A 22851-nucleotide genomic window follows, 5' to 3' on the forward strand; every position below is an offset into this window, starting at 1 on the left:
GTCCAGATTACCAACCCATATTATCATGAGCAAAAAAAAAAAAAAGTTTATCGTTTTAACTGAATATGTTTGGGTGGATTGTTAGGTAGTAATTGATAGCTGATACAGGGACCAACTCAAGGTTTGCTAAATACTACTGTGATTTGATGTCTACAGGCATCATTAAAGGAAATGTTAAATTTCCATTGAGGTTAAAAATCATCGAAAGTCATTCATAGACCTGAGAACATGAATGTTACTGGGCTTGTAGCTTTACTGGCTTCTCAATATAATTTCCTTTACTGTAATCATGGGACTTCGTTCCCGTGAGCCTTCCACTCCCTGTTTTATATGTTTTCACAAAGCTAAGTCCTTATTTCTTCTGCTCAGAAGTAAAAGTTTTACATATTCCTTGTGGAATCTTAGCTGTTTCAAAAGCTCAAGGTTGGGCCTCGATCTAAAAATCTTGGTCATATAGTCAAGTTATGCTGAATGATTCCCCGAGGCCACATATAAGTTCTACATATCTCTGAATATTGGGAATTGGTTGCTTTGACCAAATGTTGCCCTGTGACTTGGTGTCTGCTTCTGGACCCACAAAGAAAACAGACATGTGCTGGGCTCTATGAGTTGAATACACCTACGTTCATGGGCTTCATCTGCCTCTTCATCCACGAGCTCTCGTTGAATGAGGAATGGTTGACGGCGTCTAATCTCCTCAAGCATCTTCTGGGCCAACTCCAGCTTCTCAGAGATTTCCTCAGAGCTAAGTTCCTGCTCCTTCCCATAATAGAGCATCTTGTCGTTGATCTCTGAAAGGAAGGAAATGATAAGAGAAGATAGCTGAGAGAGGTGACTGGGCATTTTACAGTATTGCCATTGAAAACGTGGGTGAGTGAGGGCAAAGGGCAGTGCTGCTCCTAAAACAGAAAGAAAGACTCCCCAAAAGACAGCATACTGATATTCACACTGCAAATACTGATGCCGGCATTTGAGTTTATCATCTATTCCAGGGAAAGTAAAATCTGATGAAATTATTCTTCTTTGCTTTCCTTTTGGTGTCTTCAGAATGGGAATGGGATTGATACAAAGCCTGCCCTGATTTTAACTGTGCCTGGTTTGTACAGTGATTCAAAAACATTAATTTTTAAGGCACACAAATCTGGGGCCTTTGATCAAACTTTTACATAAAATTCAAAACTTAGAGAAAATGTTCTGAAGTATCTCCTGTCATATGCAGGATGCACTGGAGATAGTAATTGTATTTTAGCCAAGGATTTACTGAAGCTCTAAGCCAAAATGAGAGTGTATCTATAATTGTTCAAGTGAGACTTTCAAATTATTCTACATACTAGATATAAACATTTTTAAGTTTTTTTTTCTCATTAATATATACATTTTTTTGCAATTGCTACTTGCCTTCTATAGTATGACTGCTTGTGAAGATTGTGCCACTTTAACTCTGGGTCATTTTCATCTTATGTCCATAAGTGGAATGGAGAATTTGAGCTGGAGAGACTGCTGAGGCTCAGGGGGATTCAACGAGTTGTCTAAATACTAGCAGAGCTGAGTAGTTCTCTGATTTTCTCTGCCTACTACATATAATCAGATAAAAGTTATGTAATTGTCACTGCGGCCTATGGCAGCTCTGGGAGGAAGAATTTTATCTTCTTGGTGTAAATGAAATTGTGTGTCTGTGGTTTACTATGATCTATGCGGTTGGCCAGACAAGATGGGTAAACAAACACTGGTGTCACATAAATCATACCAAATAAGGGTTTGTATTTTATATAGCTAATAGCTTGAAGGTCACCAGCAGTTATTTTAGAAATGGTTGGGAATAAGGAATGACAAGCTATTGGTGTTGTTCCCGAATTGTGAAAGAAAGGAGATAAATGAGGGAAGAGGTTTTTAATGCTATAAATAAGTTACAGGGACACTCAGACTGGCTAAAAAATCCTACAAACTTATGAAGAAATTAAACATTCACTTTTCAAGTAAAGTCTAAAATGCTAACTTTTGAAGTAAACTAAACATAGATTTTTGTTTCCCTTAGAACTAGCACTTGCAAGGCTAAATTCTTTGGCATTTAGATGCAAATATTATATCTAAAGTTTTGGCCTGTTTTATTTTATCCATGTCTGGTATAGATTAGAAAAAGTAAATGTAGACAATGACATTTTTGCCTTTGGTCTTCAGAGACTGTTTATACATTATTACAAAAAGGTAAAAACTAATGGAAATTATTGTTTTCCATACATGGTTTTTGCATCCCCCCCCCCAAACTTTTCCTATACTTAAAATGTCAAATAAGAAGGTTTAGATTCTTTTCTAATGAAACACTTTAGAATCAAAATTTGAGTAACAACAGAAAAACGAATTATTTTCTCTGAATGGTTTACTAGGATTCTGGCTTTATTTGCTGCGTAGAGGGATATTTATTTCTTAATTAAATGAGGTCAGCTAATCTAGGTTCGATCTTACTTTTTAAACAAATCAATAGTAACTCTAAATGTTATAGGAAAAGAATATTTTATTGGAGATGCAAAAGTGTACAATGATGGGGCTGGGAGAAAGAAATGTTTCGAATGTATGCCATTTGTTTTTATTGTGCGTTATAGGCACCAAAGGAAATATAGCAAATGATTAATCTTGGTTTGGTATATCTCTTTTCTTGGAATATGCTCCCTATACCTCAGTATAATGATACGAAGCTCCCACTGTGGGTCCTTATACTGGCATTGTGCCCTGAGATGCACTTGGTGCTGTCATCCAGCTCTTAATATATAGAATAATAAAAACTATGGAAAGACATACATACTGTATCTTAGCAGATTGTAACCTAAGGAATTTATCTTTGAACAAACAAAATGACTGGTTTTTTGCTGGTAAATGAAGGTTGGTTTTCAACATGCTATTAAGATAGATTTTAGAATGCAGCCTACACTTACCAGAGGTTAGAGCACAAATAAGTAAACCTTCAAGGGGGAAGGTCAAATCAGTCACAATGCTTTAGGGCAAAGAAATCTCACACACACCCTCCCTGCTTTTCTTTTCTTCTGGATTGGGGACCAGAGCAAGTTGCCCGTCTGTGTCCTGGGAAAGAGCATCATAGAGGAACTCAGGATGATTTGGATTAGCAGACAGTTCACTGCCACTCTAAACTAAACGCAGTGTTTTCATTGTAAATAATTGAGAAAAACATGATTTCTATTTACCTCTTGAATTTTAGAGACACCATAGCATGCAATTTTCTCTGTTGGAAAGGTATTTTGGCATTCCACTTCTGTGAAAGGCCTGGAAAGGGAGTGTTTCTGTACATTTATTCTTGAAAGTCAACAGATCATAAGTAGAGATGAGTCCTCAGAAATCCCAGATAAACAAACTTGAAATGTCAACCTTATATAAGTTCAAACCTATAACACTCTCAGGACAGTTCCTGGCACATCGTAAGCACTAACAGCAGCTATTAGTTTTTACTGTTGTTAATAACAGGAATGCTCCCTTGACAGTAAGCTGAACCAGAAGAGAATATATTTACCTTGGATTTTATCCCTCATGTCGTGGGCTTGCTCTACAAGCTGAGTTGCGTGGTTAATAGTGTCCATGCTTTCCTTCTGAACCAGCTGGCTCTTTCTTGAGGCTTGACTTTCCTATAAATAATCCACATAAACACCAGATTAAATTTATGAGAAGGGAATATTGTGTATATGTGTATGCGGGTATAATGTAGTCCATAAACATAAATTTCCCTGGTATGTGAAAGTTCTATAACATATAAAATATCCCAGAAACCATGAATGAAGGCTGATGTGATGACCAGCTTTAGGATTACAGAAAGCTATAAAATCAGATGCCATTCCTATGCCATCAGTCACAGTTCAATCCAACAAACTGCCTTGCACAGGTAATTTACAGTTTGAATTTTTACTGTATCTCAAGATGCCAGACTAGGAAATTATCCATGTCTGCTGATCAGTTTGACATTGTGCTGACTAACGAGCTTAAAGCTTTAAAGAGAAAATTGTTGAGAAAGTAGGCAGATCTTGAAATGCCGCATGTGTCGGGTAGCTCCTGGGTGGTCCAACCACTGCTGTAACTGAATTACCACAGGGATTGAAAAGATTATACTCACTGGGCTAAATGCTGTTTCCAGTGTTGCACTCCAGATTTCCATCAACATCGATGTCACTTATGTACAAATAACCACTGAAGCAGATTTGGCTCAGAGTGAATAGAACTCTTTTCTGAGAAGCCGACTCCATCCTCTCAACTTGGGAGCTTCTGTTTTAGCGCACCCGCATAGTGTATGTCAACTTGAAGTCCCAACTCAATATGTCAACGTGAAGTCCCAACTCAAATGTGGCTTCTGAAGAAAGGATGTGTGTGGGCACATGTGTACATGTGTATTTCTGTGTGTGTGTAAGGACAGAAGCAGAGCTAAGAAATGTTTCAGGGCCAGGACACTGGCCTATATACACGGCATGGGGGATGTACTTCCTTTTGGCATTAGAAAGACTGACTCCTGGGTTATATTTAAGAGGAGGAGAATTTCTTCAGTCTGGCATTTGTTAGATGCCTACTTGCCTTATCTGGTGCTTTTTTTGGTTCAGCTCTGTCACAAAGTGCTGCAGTACCCAAGCGGACTGCAAGGCAATTTGCCCCACAGAGTACTGGTACACCACTGCACAGTTTCCCTAGGACAGGGGAGTGGCCGTTTCAAACTTCTCTTTTTTCATCCAATTTTCTAACTGAGAGATTTTACCTGGAATGTTTTTATACTTCCCAGGCATAACCTAAGCAAGTGGCCCTTAGTCAAGGAAGAGAATGCAGAAATGGTATCATAGCAAACACAAGCCCCAAAGGCTTTCTATCAGGCAAGTCTGAAATCCCCTCCATATAAAGGTCCCTGTGCAGGAGTAATGCAGCCATCAGTCCCCTTCCCTAAACAGTGGGTTCTCTGAATGGACATTGCATTTTGAATCATTGTACTCCTTTGTCCAATTCCTGTCTTCCTCTTGGCTTGTTCTAATGCTTTCCAGAAACACAAAATTCACGATTATTTTAAAATAAGATGACGCAGAAAATAAGATGAATCTTATTACTAATGTCAACCCTTTCTGTTTTAAAAAAATATGGACACCATTTAAAACACTCAAAAAATTTAACAAGTTGATTTTTGAACTAGTGTAAATTGTTATATTTGCAAAGCACAACATATGTTTTTGACTTTGCCTTCACTGTTCAAGGGAAAGGTTATTGTTATTATTGTGTTCATTTAACTTATTTCTCGATATGGAAACTGAATTGAAGCAACGAAAGACAGCTGGAGGATATCATATCTCTAATAAAACCTCTTCTTTTTGACAAACACTAGAGGGCACTTATTTATATTTAACAAAGAGTGGCAAAGAGGAACATTCATTCCATTAAATAGCAAAATTACTGGCTAAAATATGTAGTAATACCTTATGTGACTGCTTTATTTTTTCTGTAACTTTGCTTATAGAAGGAAACTAATGATATGGGCACAGAGTGAAACAGGTGCACCTTGCTTTATAAAAAGTTGAAATAAAAAAATTATTTCACAACTATAAACCAGTTGATGGTTTATATTACAAATGAAATAATCATTTACTCATCTAAACAGTGAATTCTCTTCAAACACATTCGATATAAAAAGTAGCAAGATTTTTTTTTGTAGTGCAGTGCATAAAGAATAACGCATCTAGAATACTAATTTTTTAAAAAATCAACCAGATTAAGTAAGGATGATAATCAATATCTAGGGCAATCGTATATTTTATTGTTTAAACTAGGAGACTTTTGAGAGTGAAAGAAGGAATTTTTAAAAATAACTCTGGGAGACAAGCACAAATAGGGACAGTCTTAGACAAAATAATAGTAGGAATATTAGTGTCTCATTTCAGAATCTGAACAGTGATGTGGATTTACCTACTTCCTAAATATTAACGACTTCGAAATAACTTTCCAGCCTTGATCTCTTCTCTGAGCTACACACTCAAATCTCTAACTGCCCGCTGGGCATCCAGATACCTCATCCTTAAGATGTCCAGAGTAATCAATTCTATGTTTTCAGTCTTAGTCATCTATTTCTCCAAGTCAGAGTTTTCCTCCTTGTTATTCCTCGTATACAATTGATCCTCAAATTGTTTTTATTCCACTCGCCATCTGTCTTTCTTCCTATTCCCCAGTACCACAGTCTCAGTTGACTCCTGTTTGTACAGAGTCTTTTCAAATGAAGACAAGGTAGTGATCAACCGCTCTTGTTTAGAATACTGTGTCAGTCTCCTAACTGGCATCCCTATCTTCAAAGTCTTTACCCACCAATCAATCATCCCTACTGAGGAATGTTGCTGAAATTTAAATCCGATCAATTCATTGTTCTAGGTAAATGCTTCCATGTCTTCCAAAGTCCACAGGATGAAATTCACATATTCCTGGCATAGCAGTCAAGGTTCTTCATGATCTGACCTCTAAGAACTTCTTCAGCATTATCTCCCACTCCTTGCCTTACAATTAATCTTCTGTAAGGCCAAGGCCAAAATTCTTCTAGTCACAAGAACATACCATGTTGCTTCACATCTTTCTGCTCTGTGGTAGAAAGTAGCTTGAAAGTACATGATAAACTCCTAGTCATTCTTCAGTGCAAAGGTCAATGCTCATCTTCTCTGAAAAGCCTTCCCTGCTGAAAGAGTTAATTATTTCCTTAGAATTATCTTCCTCTAACCTGTACCATGCTCTGTTTGAATGCGTGTTATAATTTTTTTATATGTATGTTTCCCTTACTAGACTGTGAATTCCTTGAGAGCAGAGGTCTTATTATATTCATTTCAGTATCCCCTAGCATCCAGCGCAACAACTGTAATATATCAGGTCTTAAGCAATTTTTATTTTTGGTCCTGCTTTTTTGTCAGGATGAGAAATGAGGTCCAGGTGCTTCTGATGTGTGGAGGCAAACTATTTTCCTTCCAGTCTTAAAGATCTCTTTGCATGTGTTTATACGTAGGAGGCTTTTGCTGTGGCTGAAAGAGTAGGGGGGAGATGGAAGAGATGTAGATGTAGAGGGGATAGTGTAGGACCTTCTTGAGCCAGCCTTTGGAGACTGGGCTCTGTGACTTGATGCTCTGCAATGTATCTTCAAGCACCAGATGGCAAGGAGCAGCACTGAGACTGGGTAAGAGCCCCCATTTTCACTTTTGCTTATAGCCTAGCACCACTCTGACTTTATTTTTTTTATTATTTCATTATTATTATTTATGCCTACAGCACCTGGTCTTCTTAGGTGGTCTCCCATCCAAGTACTAACCAGGCCCGACCCTGCTTAGCTTCTGAGACCAGACATTGGGCTTGTTCAGGGTGGCATGGTTGTAGACCATGGACCGTGGCTCCACTGGGGCGCGAACCCAGGACCTTCTGCATGTAAAACAGATGTGTTAACCGCTATACTATGGAACCACGTCACACTCTTGACTTTAGCATGGTGACTTTGGGAACATGGGAAAGAGGGGTCTTGCCATAGTCCTTGGCATTTTTATTACAGATATGATCAGCAGTCATAAAAGAGAGGCCCCTTTGAGCAGTGACTGTGAACACAAATGCATAAGTATCCTATAGGGGTTCCCAGAAATAGGAGGTGGGAAAGGGCTATAAAATTTCCTGAAAGGAAATGGAGGACTTAGATATGGAGGTTGGGACAAAATCAATAACTTCAGATTAATGTAAATTGTGAGATTTGGGTCACTTGAGATTCATGTGACAGATAATTTGCATACAAAGGTATTTTCAAGTTCAAGAGGCAACATTACTGTAATTTTTATCCCTGTGGGAAACTACAATAAAACCCTTCACTCTATTTAAGGCCAAACATTAGTTACTTTTTGATAGAAGGCTTTCTAAGACAAAGATTTTCTTAAATCCTTCTAAGAATCAATCATGGACTTTTCTAGACCAAAGGCTAGAAGGATGTTTGAGAAGTCCTCAAGGCCAGCTCTGAACATTTATTTTGAAAAGTTTCAACAGGTTCTTGCAACATCACAACTGTTGTCATACTCAGAAGAATGTTATTTTCAGTAAGAATCAATGGAAACACCTGGGTGAATATTCTGATAGCTTTATCATCATCCTCCTGCTTTTGGTGTGTTCTTGTTGCCCAGGAGTCTCTTCTACTGGGATGTTACTTTCCAGCTTGCATTATTTCCTCCCTATGAAAGCCTGCATTTAATTTATATCAAAAAAGGGAAAACTGTACAACAAAATGATCAGTAACTCTGTGTCTGCGCTGTGGGAGAAACTAATCTTAGTGAAAACATTTCTTCAAGAATTGAGACACTTTTGGTAAGTTCCATGACACTGAAATGAAACAACAATGAGGTTTTTTTTACAAAGATTTCTTTCTTGGTATCTCCTTTGAAACAAGAAATCTCACTGCTCGTCAAATGCTTGTGGTTGGATTACTTTGTGCCTTTGCGCAGTACGAAGGACACGATTTTCATATACATTTCAAAGTAGCTGAATCTTTCAAGGGTTCAATTAGAGTAATTTATAGTTTCAGAAGCTTAATCTCTTAAAAGTTTAAGGGCTCCAAGGTCAAAAGAGATTATCAGGGTTATTTTAACCTTTATTTATGTAAAAAATGAGAATTGTTTTTGAAAAGAACTTTAGTTTATAATGTGAAACACCAGTATTGGAAAGCAGAAATTCCAGATTACTCTGGGAAGCACTGGTGGAGCACAACCAGGAAAAAAACATGTGTTAAACATCTTGATATGTTAAATATGGTGCCTTGTGGTTTAGTTATATATATTTTTATTAGTACAGAATTAGTACAGTCTCTCATATTGACTCTTGCTTGAGTTTTAATATTTTTCTAGTTAATTTGTGAGCGTTTTTACAAGTTGTTTTTCTCTCCATAATTTTCTTAGTCTAGTTGACTTTTTAATTTTAGTTGTTTTCCAGGGTATTTGAAATTTTATCTTGTCAAATCTATTATTTCTTTTTATTGTAATTCCTCACGTTGTATTTAAGCGTATTGTTATTTCCTTTCATGGTTTAATAATCACTAAGTTCTGTTTTCTTGTGAATTTGAAATTCAAACTCAAAGTCTTTAATCTGTCTGGAATTTTATTTTAGTGTATGGTATAAGGTGAGGGTCAAAAGTAATTTTTTTTTCCTGCCAAATCGCAAAATTGCTTTCTCAGCACAATTCTTATTCTTTCCTTTCATTATTTAATGCATCCTTAGTAAATATAAGTTTTATATTCTACATAATAAAGCTTATTTCTGGATATTCTATAGCTCTTAGCCATAAAATGCCGAGGCAAACAGCTGGATGACTACCCTAATTGGAACATATATCGGCCATATTAAACAGCAGCAAACACAATGAAAATTACCCATAAATACAGTTTTTCAAGGAAACCAATCAAATGAGAAGAAACAGTAGAGACTGAGTATATATATATTTTTTCTACAGGTCTTCCTTTGATTTATTTTAAGGTACTTGGGTCACTGTATTTTTTCTGTGCTATGTTAAGCCTCAGTTGTTTGTGATTAGGTCGGTTCATACCAGCTAAGTCCTTTCTCTGAAGGCAGTTCCAGAAACTGAATACATACCCTTTCAGCTAATTCGTCCACATCAGAAAGAAGGCTTTTCATTGTATTCTCAGCATTGTTGATTTGTATCTTTCTCAGGACATACTGGTTTTCTCTTTCTGATAATTTTGTCTGTGAAAAAAAAAAAAATATTTTGAAAACAATCAGTAGATGTGCACACTAGGTTTGTAAAAATATACAAAAAACTCTTCCAGTGTAAGAGGACTCAGAGTTGAATGTTAGTCTCTGTTCCCAAACTAGTGGGGTCCTTAGGCTGCTGTAGGCTACTGTGAAAATTGGGGTCTGTATGAGGTTTCCAAAGGCCCTGGAGGCTAAAATTATGTGAGCTCTGCCCATCAGGCAGAGACCCTGGCCTGGGGTGTACTGGCCATGGGGAACTGGCACCTTTTTCTAATTTGCACAAAGGCACAACATAGACTGGTGGTAGCCTTGAGTGTCTGAGTTTTAAAATGTCAATTTTGGAAAGTCTTCGAGGAAATGATCAACCCACCCAGATCAACCTAAATGGAGTTTAGAAATTTATTTGTTTGTTTGTTTGTTTGTTTAGGTATAAGGAGAGCAATTCTCTTGATTTCAGACCATTTGTCTCTTTTTCAATTTTGAGGAGTTTGGTCCAAATGTGACTTTACTTGGATTACTCTGGAGTAAACCCTCCAATCTTGGCTCTGACTTTCTGTCAGCTATAATCGTACCTATCTTGAGATTGTGATATTGGAGAAAGAGGATTTGAGTGGTATCAAGAGGTCTGACTCTGGGTGACTCCTCTGAGAATTAGTGCCTTAATGTGTTCGAACAGGTGAGTTTGGATAAGAATGATTTCTAAGTTTGAAATAGAATGTTCACAAATTCCTTCTAGTTCTACGATTTTATAATTTGTGTTAGATTTTTCACTTTGCATATTTGGCCAATTGCTGTTGATATCATTTGCACCTCCAAAAAGTAGAGTAATGAGCACTTGCTGTGCTAGGTACTGTTCTAACTGCTCTACATATATCACTGAATTCTTTTAACAACTGATGAGATGGTGCAATAATTATCCTCAATTCCAGATGAGGAAACTGAACAATAAAGAGGTTAAATAGCTTACCGGAGAAATCTGAATTCAACGTTTGTCCTCTTAACTATTATGTTAAATTAATTAAGTAAAAAAAGTGTGCTGGTATTAATTCCATTGTCTTTTCAGGTAATTATTATTGTTTTAAAAAATATCTGTTGGTTGTGATAGAAGCCCATGATTTAGAGGGGAGCAAAAAAACACCTCTTAAAAGTTTGGATATACAAGCACTAGTATAGTGTACTGTTTTTGACTGTTGCCGCCTTAAATTTGTTTATTAGAAATTAATCACTAGACCTTTGAGGAGAAACAGAGCATGTGGGTATGTTGTGTGCTTAAGTGTGTGTATGAGCATGGAAAAATGAAAAAAAAAAAAAATGACCGTGAGAAGGAAAGGTAAAGGCAGGAGAGAGAGAGAGGGAGAGAGAGAGAGAGAGAAAGCAGAGACAATGAGACAGAGATAGTAAGACAGAGAGACAGAGACATAGTTTGTAGAGAAACTACTCAAAACATTGCAAATTGAGGCTAGTAAGTTTGTGATAATTACTTGAATAACTAATGTACACCTTTGCCAAAGAACTAAGGGTTTCACTTCCTTCAATAGTTTTGTACATAGATACTAGTTTTTTAGTCATTTTATTTTCCATATTGCATTCTTCTATAGATGGCAGCTCTGGGTTTAGGCTGAAGCTCACGGTTACAATTAACCTTTCATAATTTCCTCAGTCTAACAATTTAAGGACTGACATACCAAAAGGGATAGAAGTTATTAGGAGCGACCTGTGAAACCAGAATGAAAGCATGTAGAAGGTATGACATTTCCGCATACTTTGAGGAGGTAGATGGTGGAGTTGAGTTCATTCACGTGCCGATGAGCAGCGGCACCAGATGACACGCTCAGCAGACCAGACTTGCTTTCTTCAATGGAGAGGGCCGCTAACCGCAGGTCGTCAGTTAGATCCCAGATGCACTTATCACAGCCTGGAGGTAAAATGAGCACATTGTTTCTTCAAACTCAAAGTCGGCTGGGAATCATGCTGCTTAAAGTAGATCGTTATGTGGACTCCCTTAGGTAATACTATTTTTATTTTTGTTCCTTGAGGACTTGTTTTGGGTCATAGAACTAGTTCTTACTCTCAAAGTGGAAGACTGCCTAAGATGAGCCAAACTATACACAAGGCACCAACTCCACTTAAAACATAACAAGAACAAACAACACACGCAACAGGGAAAGTAGGTTAAGGTGAACAGTAGGCACTGAATTGAGAAAGAAAGGAAGCGCAAAGGGCAAACCATCTGAAATGGGTGGGTAAGGAGCAGCCTTGTCCACTTTTCTTTAGTGGTGGACGGCCCTCTGGGATGACTCTCTTCATGTTAGGTTTTGGGTACTTGGTGCCCACTGGTGAAGACGGCTATTTGCTGTCACTCCTTTCTTCCTGTTAGCTTTTCTCATCTTAAGTCAAGCTGTAGCACCTCACCTTCACCTCACCCTAGGGGGGTCTCAGCGCCTTCCTATGGCCTGATCTCCTGTCTAAATGAACACGTCAGCAGGAGGAGGTCTGTAAGACATCATTGTGAATATTGCTCCCTGATATCTGATGAACCTGGACATGTGGTAAGGTAGGTCACAGTTTCTCACTGCTCCCTGAATTTCACATTTGAGTTCCATTGACCATTGTCATCACCCCTCAAGGACCCAGTGCCCTCCTGGGGCACACATACAAAGAAACACTTTGAAACTTTCCTTTTCTCAGTCTCTTTCCCTCAGACTGTGCTCTCTTCTAGAGAACTGACAAATGGAGACAAAGTGTTAATGGTTGTTAATATGTTAATTAGTTAAGTTTAACATGATTTTACTCATATACCCTCTCAAAAGAATGACTTCCCAGACTACACATCAGACTGATGGGGAAGATGCCTGAGGTCAGACAGACATCTCGATGTCCTTAAAGTGACCTTACTTAGGGGACCAACTGCACTATCACTGTGTAAACTTTGCCCTGCTCATGCCTCACATTCTGTGACACCTTATAAGATGTGATTCGTTGGTAATATTAATATCTTATGCTCAGAGAGACTGAGAGATAAGATATTTTTTGGGGGGGGAGGGATACCTAAAGTTAAAATAGTCTTTAAACCACTCTACTTAAAAGTAAATATTAGTTACTTTCTTGATAAAAGCTTTTCTAAGGCAAAGCTTTCTTTAACCTATTTCCTGTTTAGAAAAAAAAAAAGTACAGCTCACTGCCAGCATTAATTTAATTTTACATAAACATGCTCTTTGAAGCTGAAGCGAATCTGACTGGTTTTCAGTGTGAAAATAAAAAACTGTTTTTGGAGTTATTTCTAAACAGAACTTGTCTCTAATCCTAATGTAATAGAAATGTACATATAAATCGGATTCATCAAATGAATCTCTGGCTAATAACTGTTTGAGAACAATGTTAATATCACATGTAGAAATGCTGTTTTCTAGGATTTGACATTTTCAGTGATTGAGAATTACCATATTTTGTAAATGGAAATACCACTACTGAAAACATGATGGTATAAATAGAATGATGTCATTTGACTCCAAAGATGATTGATATACTAGGGTGATGAGAAAATAATAACAAAAGCCAGATAATTTGGGGCAAACTTTGGGGGTAAGTTTTGGGACTATAATCCATGAGTTATCTTGGGGTAAATGCTACAGTGGCAAGAGCTGCCAGCGAGTATTCTTGGGGCAAATGGGAAAAGGGTTAAGTCCTTCTAAGAATCAATCATAGGCTATTCTAGACTTGAAAATTCAGTAAGACCAGCTCTGAGTATTTGTTTTAAAATGTTTCAGCAGGTTCTTGCATCATCAGGAGTGCTCATGATGTGATTGACAGTAGTGACAGAGAAATTCTGAAAATAATGATGGTAGCTCCTTTTCATAAGGCCGTAATATTTTATTTCTGGTGCCACTTAAGCTTTGGAGTGACTTGGGAAAAGCCACTTAAATCTCTTGGTATCTCAGTTTCTCCTGTGTCGTAAAGCCTTGTCTGTATATCATATTGTATGAGGACCTGAAGAGAAAAATAAGCTAAAATGAATTCAGTCATTGGAAATTGTGTTTCTGAACCTGCTTTTACCCACTAGGCAAGATGCTAACCTTAAAGACTTGATAAAATAAGTTTTATAAAATAGAGGTATTTAACTGTAAATCACGTATTTGTCAATTGGAATTGAGTAGACCATTGAATATCTTTTGTTTAGGGTTCATTTGGTTGAGGCACAGACAGAGTTAAAATAAGGCAAGGGAGGAACTCAGGCAGTTTCTAGAGAGGGTATTGTATAGCTCTTCTTAATCCCACACCTGCAGCACATTAGAGAAAGTGGGGTTAGTCAATCATGTACTGTTATTTTTACTTATGGTTGGGCAGTCCATGCCTGTAGGGGGTTCAAAACCTTCTTCTAAGCATTTTCCGGTTACGCTGTCACATGGGCCTCCTCCACAATTACACACTGTGGGAAACAAAAACAAGAGATTAGGAATTTGTTTCTTAATGCTTAAAACACAGCCATGTTCTTGTGGTTTCTAGAAATATTAGCTATCAGTACATAATTCCTCAGCAGGGATTAATTATATTCTTCCTTAGGACCCTATATGGAATCTGTGACATAGAGATTATGCTCCTCACCCAGTTAAGCCCCAACCCAGTGAGATTTTCAAAGGTGACCCTTGGACAAAAGTGAATTTAAATTTACTAGAACTCTTCTCTCATTTTTTTTTTTTTTTGTGTGTGTGTCTGACATGACTATGCAACTGCTTCAGTCCAGAAAGATACTGGTAAATTTCACAAGATACAAAATAATCATGGAGCCCATTATTCAACTGGAATCAGAAAGCCATCTTTTCATTGCAGACTGATTCTCCAGTTTAATACAACTCTGGGGTTGATCATTGCCAGGTGCGAGGGAGGTATAGCCCAGCCGGGAGAGTGAGGAGGCCCAAGAGCGAATCTTGGCTTCCACAGTGCTTGACCCTTGGCAAAGCTGACTCCAAACCTTCAAATGATAGCTATCAGTGGGATGACTAGAAATAATGTGGTGGAAAGAATTAGGAACATATTCACATGAATTTGGAAGACCTGAAAGCCCGTTATTCATCTACAGATGATTTTCAAGAAAGCCTTTTGGAAAAAAACAAAGACAAAACTCCCATCTTATCAGACGTCATTTTTTCCACTGAGCTGCAGCATGCAAATTTGTAATTAAAAAGAAATTCCTACGCTATCTATGCTAGCAATAAGCTGGAACAGAATTGTGAATTTTTCTCCACCTCTTAACTGTCTTTACAGAAAAATCATAAAAAATTAGCTTCAAGGGGAACATGCATTTATTACATTTCAGCTGTTTAATGTTCCACAAAATGTAGATTTATCAAACAATTCAGCGAGATCATGCTTTATTGCTCCTAATATTAGGTTCTTTTCTAAGAGTGATCTGCATCCATGTAGTTTAAACATAAGTTTAGTAAATATTTTGAGAATCAAGGCTTTGATTTTGCCAGCATCTTTCTGATGCCTGCTTTCTCTCTACTCAGCTGCTACTCAGTTCTGGTGGGACAGGGATCTCCTCTCTTCTCTCCATCACTTTCATTATTATGCCTCTGTGCACTTTGCTTTCTTATAGACATGTTTACTTTTATCATACATTCTGCAGATCGTATATGTTTCCTTCCCAATTTTAAACTTTTTTACTTCTCAAAACCTTTTCAAGAATCTGTTTTAGTGAGGGGATTTCCAATAGGAGAGTGCCACCGGCGCACAATATCTCTTCCTTACCCTTCTTCCCCTCAAAGTTGCAAAAGAGTAAGAAATTTTCAGTGTCGACCTTCCTTTACTCTTAGAGGAAGGCTATTTAACTTTACCTCTGAAAAGCTTCACTCTATGTGGCAAATGGATTAGAGAAATTATGAATAAAATTTGTACATTTCAGTCTAACTGAAGTCTAATCAGAAAGATTTCTTGGATACTCCTTGAGATATTTATTCTGACAATTTGAGGAAATTGGGAGATGATTAACCTCTACCCTTGGCTTGCTCATCTATTTCACTGAAATGTCAGTTTTACCAAACATAACTGAAAAATGGGACTTAGCTTCCAGAATAAGAAAACTGATGAGAACCACGCAAGTCTTCCTTCAGAACTCTGGCCAGACTTCCAATCCATGGAAGTCTGATTTTCTTTGATCAAAATTAAAAGAATATAAGATGATAAGGCAAAAGTTTACTTGTGTCAGTGTCTCATAGTTTGTTCTACCCAGGAGCTAAGTTATATTAGTAGCTTTGATAATAATATCTACCCCCGGTAAGTTTGGGATGCATATTCCTGAGAATGCACGTTGCCCTGGAAAAGTGACAAAGAGGCACTTGTAATATTTCCCCCAGATAAATATATCTAAATTCAGCACACATGTTGGCCAGGTAGCTATCACAGGATTTACAGTACTGTACCTGCACAGTTCTTGGCTATCCTGGCATCCCCATAGTAGCCAGGAGCGCAGCGTTCACACTTGAATCCAGTGGTGTTGCGTAAGCAATTCCTGCACTGGCCAGTGACCTCATCACAATCTTCAAAGATCAGATTGGGATCTGAATTTCCACTGCAGTCACATTTCTTACAGGTGTTTCCAATCAGCAAGGGGTTTCCATAGTAACCAGGAGCACATCTGAAGGGGAATCACATGTTAAAAATTTAGCATAGTTTTCCTCCCTTTTTATCTTCTTTCCAGTCTAGAAAAAGTTCTAGTGAATATTTGTGGATTTGCTCTTCCAGAATTCATTCACATTTCCCATCTTTCTATATGAGACTAGACTTAGTTTTTAAGGAACCACCCCTCCCATTGTGTTATAGCCCATTCAGTTTGGCAAGACTTTCAGATGCAGGAGTGTCTGGATATGACTAGTGTGTGGGCATTTTTTGTCCTACCAACCAATGGAGTGCGGGGCTAGCATATGATGAGTGATGACAGATATGTTAAACATACTGCAATGAGATGCACCACTAGAGCACGGCTAAGAACTGTCCTGGCCAAAATGTTACTAAAACCTTTGTTGAGAAACGTTGGTATAAATCACCATCTGCCTTGAATTATTTAGATAACTTAAACCTGAGGCATTTAGTGCCTGGCATTATCCTGGCCAAAATGGATTGACTCAGGAGTGATTTAATCTGAGTTTAGCTCAGGGTTCTTATTTGAGGGTTATAGGAAGGCATTTTCTCTGTAGGTGAATGAAAAGGCAGGTAGCGCTCTTGGTTCTGGCAGCTGTTTTGTGACTGAGGGAAAGCAGTGTGGAGACAATGCAGAGGGTAGAGCTGAGATAAACTATAGATAAACAGAGTTGGAGCCCATACGGCCATTCTTCTGGACATTTTTGATATGTGAACCTACAGAGGCCAGGCACCTAACTGCAACTGTTGTGGGAGCAGAGTTGGTGCCTATGGTCATGCTGGCTGGGCCCCTAATGAGACAGTCTAGCCTAGTTGCAGAACGGAGACTGAAATCCATTTTATTTTTGCTAGCCTTGAGAAGCTGCGCAATCTGAGTGGGGCTGCCTCTGCTCAGAGGAAGAAATCCCTTTCTCTATTTTTTCCCAAGGGTGCCCTGTGGGCCATCAGTGGCCCTGCTATGAGTGATGGGACCATAGTCCCCTTCTAAGGATGCAGCTGCTACTCGGTTTCTGTCAACTGTTGCCAGATTGTAGCCTTGCAGGAATAAAGGAACTGTGTTGCCAGATCTTCCTATTTTTAAAGAAAGAATTTAAACTGGATTTTATGTGAAATCTCAAATTTTTAAAGTTTGGCTTAAACTTTGTAAGAATACTATATGAGCCAAACTACACATGTTCACTGGCTGGCTGTGGCCTCCTTGCTGCTGTAGATCCTAAGCTAGTGTTGAAGACTGGTTAACTGGAGCTGAAGATGCTTTGAGAGTGGCTGGAAAGAATGTGTAATCACAGAATCATGGGATTGAAGGGCAGGCATAAGAGTTAATTCTGACAAGAGAGAGAAAAGAAAAAGAGCCAGCGAAGGTTTTTGAGTGTGATGAAAGTGGTGGAAAGGAAGCCAGTGTTGCTTCAGAGTGTAGGATGGACTGCGGGCTGGAACAGGGAGAGCAGGGTAGGGTGTGGAGGGCCTGGGCTAGGGAATGGAAAGGAAGGGAGGACTTTCCAAGGCAGTCAATAAGACCTGGCCAGTAGAAATAAGACACTACATTTTTAAAAGCTTCTATTTAAAGTAATAAAATCATAATTCAGAACATTTGAAAAACAGAGAAATGAAAAAAGTCACACCTGTAATCCCATGACCTTAACAAAATCATTTGTTCAACATTTTGCTTATAATCTTTCAGCCTTTATCCTTATGTCTTGGTTTTTTGCTGTAGTTGTCATGATGGTGTATGTTCAATATTTACACACTTGACTTGACTTGTATCTCATAGCTTTGCTTGGGTGAGTTTATTTAGTTACCACAGACACCTGGGAGGTAGGCCACCCACACTTGGCGTTCCAAGGTTGAGAGGCCACTTTGGTTTTCCAGGCTCACAGAGCTAGGAAGTCATAGCACAAGACCCGGACCTTCTGACTCTCATGTTCTTTTCTTCACTCCACCCTGGACCACACTGCTGCTATAAGTGAATAAGTGAATTCATTCAACAGAGGGACAATTTATGTCTATTTTATGTGAGGTGTAGAGAGACAAGAGGAGGAAAAACACACAGCACACGCACTGAAAGAACAGGAAATGAACTAAGCATAATTATACATGAACTCTAGGATTTGAAGTCTATGATAAAGACAAGAGTGAATGTAAGTGCCACATAACCTACAAAGAGACGCCCCTCAGGAGGACACGTTTAATGAATTTTGTTATTCATACCCGTGTCTTTGCACCTTTGATTTACTGGTCCTCTGGTTCCCAAGCCAGCATATATCATTTCTCTATGGAACACGAGGCTGGATTGAATTTCTAACTTTTGCCACAGTTCACCAAACAGAGAATATTAGACTCTTAGGCTCATTAACTCAGACCTGCCACCTCAATGTATAGCTGGAAATCCTGAGGTCCAGGTGTGAAGGGACTTGCTCAAGCTTGCATAAGCCAGATGCCAGCTACTTTCTTTCCTCTGTTTAATTTCACTGTATTTGATCTTCATAGGTTGCCCCTAGTCTTGCACAAGAGAAAAACCAAATTCTCTATTCTGTAAGTCAGAATCTCAATCACAGTGGAAACCTACTTTGAATTATTTCGAGTTTTGAGAACACCTTTTGGTGGTAGCTTCAGAGGTAACTCTGAAGTCACAGTCCAAACTTTAACTCTACAGTTTTTATAGAATGAACATGTGAAGATTTATTACTCATATCCCTCATAGCCCCCTACTTTTATAGATTAGGAAACTAGAGCATGGAGAAACTAAACGATTTGTTCATTGCTACAGGCCTCAAACCTCTTATGGGACTCCAAGTTTAATGCTCTTTCTACTCCACAAGTCTGACGTTAGTGGATTAAGTAATTAATCAATTAATGGTTATAGTAGTTGAATAATTAAGTGCACCCAATTCCTGCCCTCAAAAAAGAAATAAAAAAAGAATATAAAAGGACCATTAGTTGGATTTAGAGTCAGTACTGGAGATCTGGTATCCAGTAGCTTTGTCTTATTTTTTTTCCTTCCATAATCTCATTTCTAGCTTTATTAGTGATTTGATTCATACAGGGGAAATAGAGTTTTAAATTTTACAGCACAAATAAAAGAATTGTGGCATATGAACTTTGTCATTTCATTTAGTGATCATATTATTTGGGCAAAATGGAAACAAAAAGACGTTTTATGTAAATCAGACTAAATTTTTTACCAATAATTATTGTTTTGGGAAATTTTGAAGCTTTCCCCCTCTCCTCTGCTTTTTGTCCTCTGCTTCTTCTCCCAGGGCCATACAACTCTCAGTGAATGCCTTCATCAAGGGTGTCAAAACTCTTAGGTGACACAGAAGCCTTTCTCTGTAGCTGTCATTGGAATTAAATTAAATTATAAAAAAAAATACATATTGCATAGTAGTTACCATATAATTGCTCTTTACAATCTAGGAAAGACAGGGAAATAAGGCTAAGAAAATGGAAGTAACTTATTCAAGTTCATAGGCCAAGAATCCAGAAGTGGGACAAGGCAGAGTTTAGGAAGTTATGAGAAAAATTCTATACAGATGGCAGGGCTGATTGCTTAAATTTGAAAAATCTGGTGCCTGCAGAAAGAATCAAACTAAATCTCTGAATCATAATCAGCCTCAGTAAATGTTAGCTTTCTCTTTTTCCTCTCTTTATTCTTCTTTTCTATCATCAATGCCATCATCAAAATCGTTATCACTGTCATCATCATCATCTCTGATGATACTATGTTCTGCCTTTCCTGTTGGAGTTGTAAGGTTTCCTTGGATTTGCTTTAATTTGCCGTATTCTTCTCTCCTGATTCTTAAGCAACAAGATCCACATGATAAATCCTCTTACAGACTTAGCATGTCTAACTCCACTGCAGAATTGAATGGATGAAGGTATACTATTAAAGTTGCCATGGGAGACAATGTGAAATACTGAGGCATTGAGATCATACATATTTATGAAATGAAAACATTGGATTAAACAATGGTAGTCTTGAGTTTTGATTTCAGGTTTACCACTAACCCATTGTGTGACCTTAGATTAAGCCCTTTCATGGCTCCGAGTCTCAGGCTCCTTATCTTTGAAATTTACTACTTAGGAGGAGACAAAAGGTCACAATGGGCTGAGACTTGAGAAACTCCTGTCTATAAGGCTGTGCATTTTATAATTATTTAGTTCAGAACATAACTTTTATTTACAACCTCTATTTAGCCAGCGGGTGACTTGACTCACTCAACTATGGGCCACTCTTTTTCATTTTCCTGGCATGGGTTGGGAAGTGAGGGGTCAAACGGCAGGAGAAATGCCTGACTTGTCACTACATGGTGCCTTTTAAAAGGAACATTAAAAATGCTGCTGTTCATTCTGGTAAAGATGGCAGAGTAGGTAAATGCTGTGCTTCCCTCCTCTCATGACTACAACATTACAACTAACCTACAGAACAACCATCATTGGGAGTGGCCTGAAGTCTAGCTGAACAGAAGTCCTACAACTGGGGATATACCGAAGAGGCTGCTTTGAGACTGGGAGGAGGGGCAGAGACATGGAACGGGCTGGTCCCCATACCTGCCTGTAGCGGTTGAGAGTCAAGAGGGATATCTCAGAGGAGTGAGAGGTCTAGACCCCACACTAGGCTCCCTGGCCCAGGATTCCAGTGCTAGGAAGAGAAGTCCCTACAACTTCTGGCTATGAAAACCAGTGGAGATTGTGGCCAATGTGACAGAGGGTGGCTGAAGTTACAGATATTCCTCTTAAGGGGCCCACATGTGGACTTACTTGCTGATGGACTCACTTGCTTTGAGCTCCAGCACTAGGGCAGCTGCTCAAAAAGCACCAGGGACAGATGAGGAGGAACTGGGTTGTCTGATTTCAGGGCGTGGGCTGGAGGTGCAGCTTCTCCCAAGAGAAGTGCGGGCAGAATCTATTGTCTCTTTTTTGAGCCCTCTCCCAGCATGGTATGCAGATGCAGGTGACCCCCTTATCTGAGTCTCCATCAACCTGGCTAACACTTGTCACCTCTCCTCCCTCTTCCCCTTGTGACTCCCTGAGACCTCGCTCCACCCAACTTGTGGGTGCACCCAAGCCACCTCCAGTAGCTTTTCCATACAAATGTCCTGTGTTGGCTCAAGTTGCAGACTTTCCTAAAATTTCCCAAAGGTTCACAAAACCCAAACAAGCAGCATCTGGCCTTAGCATACCCTGTACCTCTTGCTGAGCAGGCCCAAGCCCAGTACTAGTGGCAGCTGGCCTTGGTTTGTGACTTGGCCTCTTGAGGCACCTGTAAGCCCAGCATGGATGGTAGCCATCTGTGGATTGCTTGGTGCATCTTGCCAGGTGATCCTGAGTAGGGCACAGGCTATGGCTGAACTTGGCCTGCAGTGGGGCATGATAGTTTAAGAGGCCTCTAGGACAATATCAAGTAACAATACACACATCACAGGGCTACCAGAAAGAGAAGAGAGAGACCAAGAATTGAAAACCTCTTTCAAGAAATAATGACCGAAAACTTCCCTAATCTAGTGAAGGAAATAGACATACAAGCCCAGGAAGCACAGAGAGTCCCAAACAAGATGAACCTAAAGAGGCCCACACCAAGACACGTTAAAATTAAAATGCCAAAGGTTAAAGAGAAAAAGAGACTCTTAAAAGCATCAAGAAAAAAGCAATTAGTTATCTACAATGGAGCTCCCATAAGACTGTCAGATGATTTCAGAAGAGAAACTTTGCAGGCTGGAAGGGATTGACATGAAATATTCAAAGTAATGAAAAGCAAGGACCTATAACCAAGATTACTTGACCCTGCAAAGCTATTATTTAGAAGCTAAAGATAGATAAAGATCTTCTCAGACAAGAAAAAGCTAAAAGAGTTCATCAACATCAAACCAGTATTATAAGAAATGTTAAAGGGACTTCTTTAAGAAGAATAAGAAAAAAACAAAAATAAAAAATAAGAATAATAAAATGGCAATAACTACATATCTATCAACAATTGCTTTGAATATGAATGGACTGAATGCTCCAGTTAAAAGATAGGGTGACTGAAGGGATAAGAAAACTACACCCTTATATATACTGCCTACGAGAGACTCATTTCAGATCAAAAGGTATTTTATGAAAATGGAAACAAACAAACAAAAGGCTGGGGTGGCAATTCTTACACCTGACAAAATAGGGAGCCTCACTCTGTCTCTCTACTAATTATACTACTGGTTCTCAATGATGGAGAGAAAAAAGAGTGTTACCCGAAATATCCAGAGTCTTTTAAAAATACATATACTCATTTCTCCTTTCCTTGTCCATTTATCCTGAGATGTGGCCCTGGCTTGGACCCCATAGGGAACAAATTGTTATACCTATATCTGAGGCACGGGATTTTCAAAAGCTCCTCCCACATACACACAGAGTTCTGTGATTCTATACTCATCTTGCTCCTCTTAAGCATTCACTTCAAGACCAACTGAATGGGAAGCTGGCAGAGCTGATGAGTGCAAGAAACAG

The 22851-nt window shown here is 38.7% G+C and overlaps 1 protein-coding gene and 1 pseudogene across 4 annotated transcripts in view; both read right to left on the bottom strand.

Annotated features, from left to right (window-relative positions):
* The window catches only part of LAMA4 (laminin subunit alpha 4), a 127590-nt gene that overhangs the window by 56020 nt on the left and 48719 nt on the right, over positions 1–22851 (bottom strand). For 3 of the 4 annotated variants that reach the window (XM_039870634.1, XM_039870629.1, XM_039870642.1), the window contains exons 6-11: positions 16155–16369; positions 14066–14161; positions 11499–11650; positions 9616–9726; positions 3521–3632; positions 624–791 (exon numbers count right to left, since the gene is read on the bottom strand). In XM_039870634.1, the coding sequence (XP_039726568.1) occupies positions 624–791; positions 3521–3632; positions 9616–9726; positions 11499–11650; positions 14066–14161; positions 16155–16369 (854 nt within the window). The remainder of the gene's footprint in view (positions 1–623; positions 792–3520; positions 3633–9615; positions 9727–11498; positions 11651–14065; positions 14162–16154; positions 16370–22851) is intronic. The other variant, XM_039870649.1, reaches the window with a different exon arrangement.
* Positions 7261–7376, bottom strand: LOC120610514 (uncharacterized; annotated as a pseudogene).

This window comes from Pteropus medius, unplaced genomic scaffold, assembly GCF_902729225.1.
Source record: "Pteropus medius unplaced genomic scaffold, Ma_sr-lr_union100, whole genome shotgun sequence".
In the NCBI taxonomy this organism is placed as follows: domain Eukaryota; kingdom Metazoa; phylum Chordata; class Mammalia; order Chiroptera; family Pteropodidae; genus Pteropus; species Pteropus medius.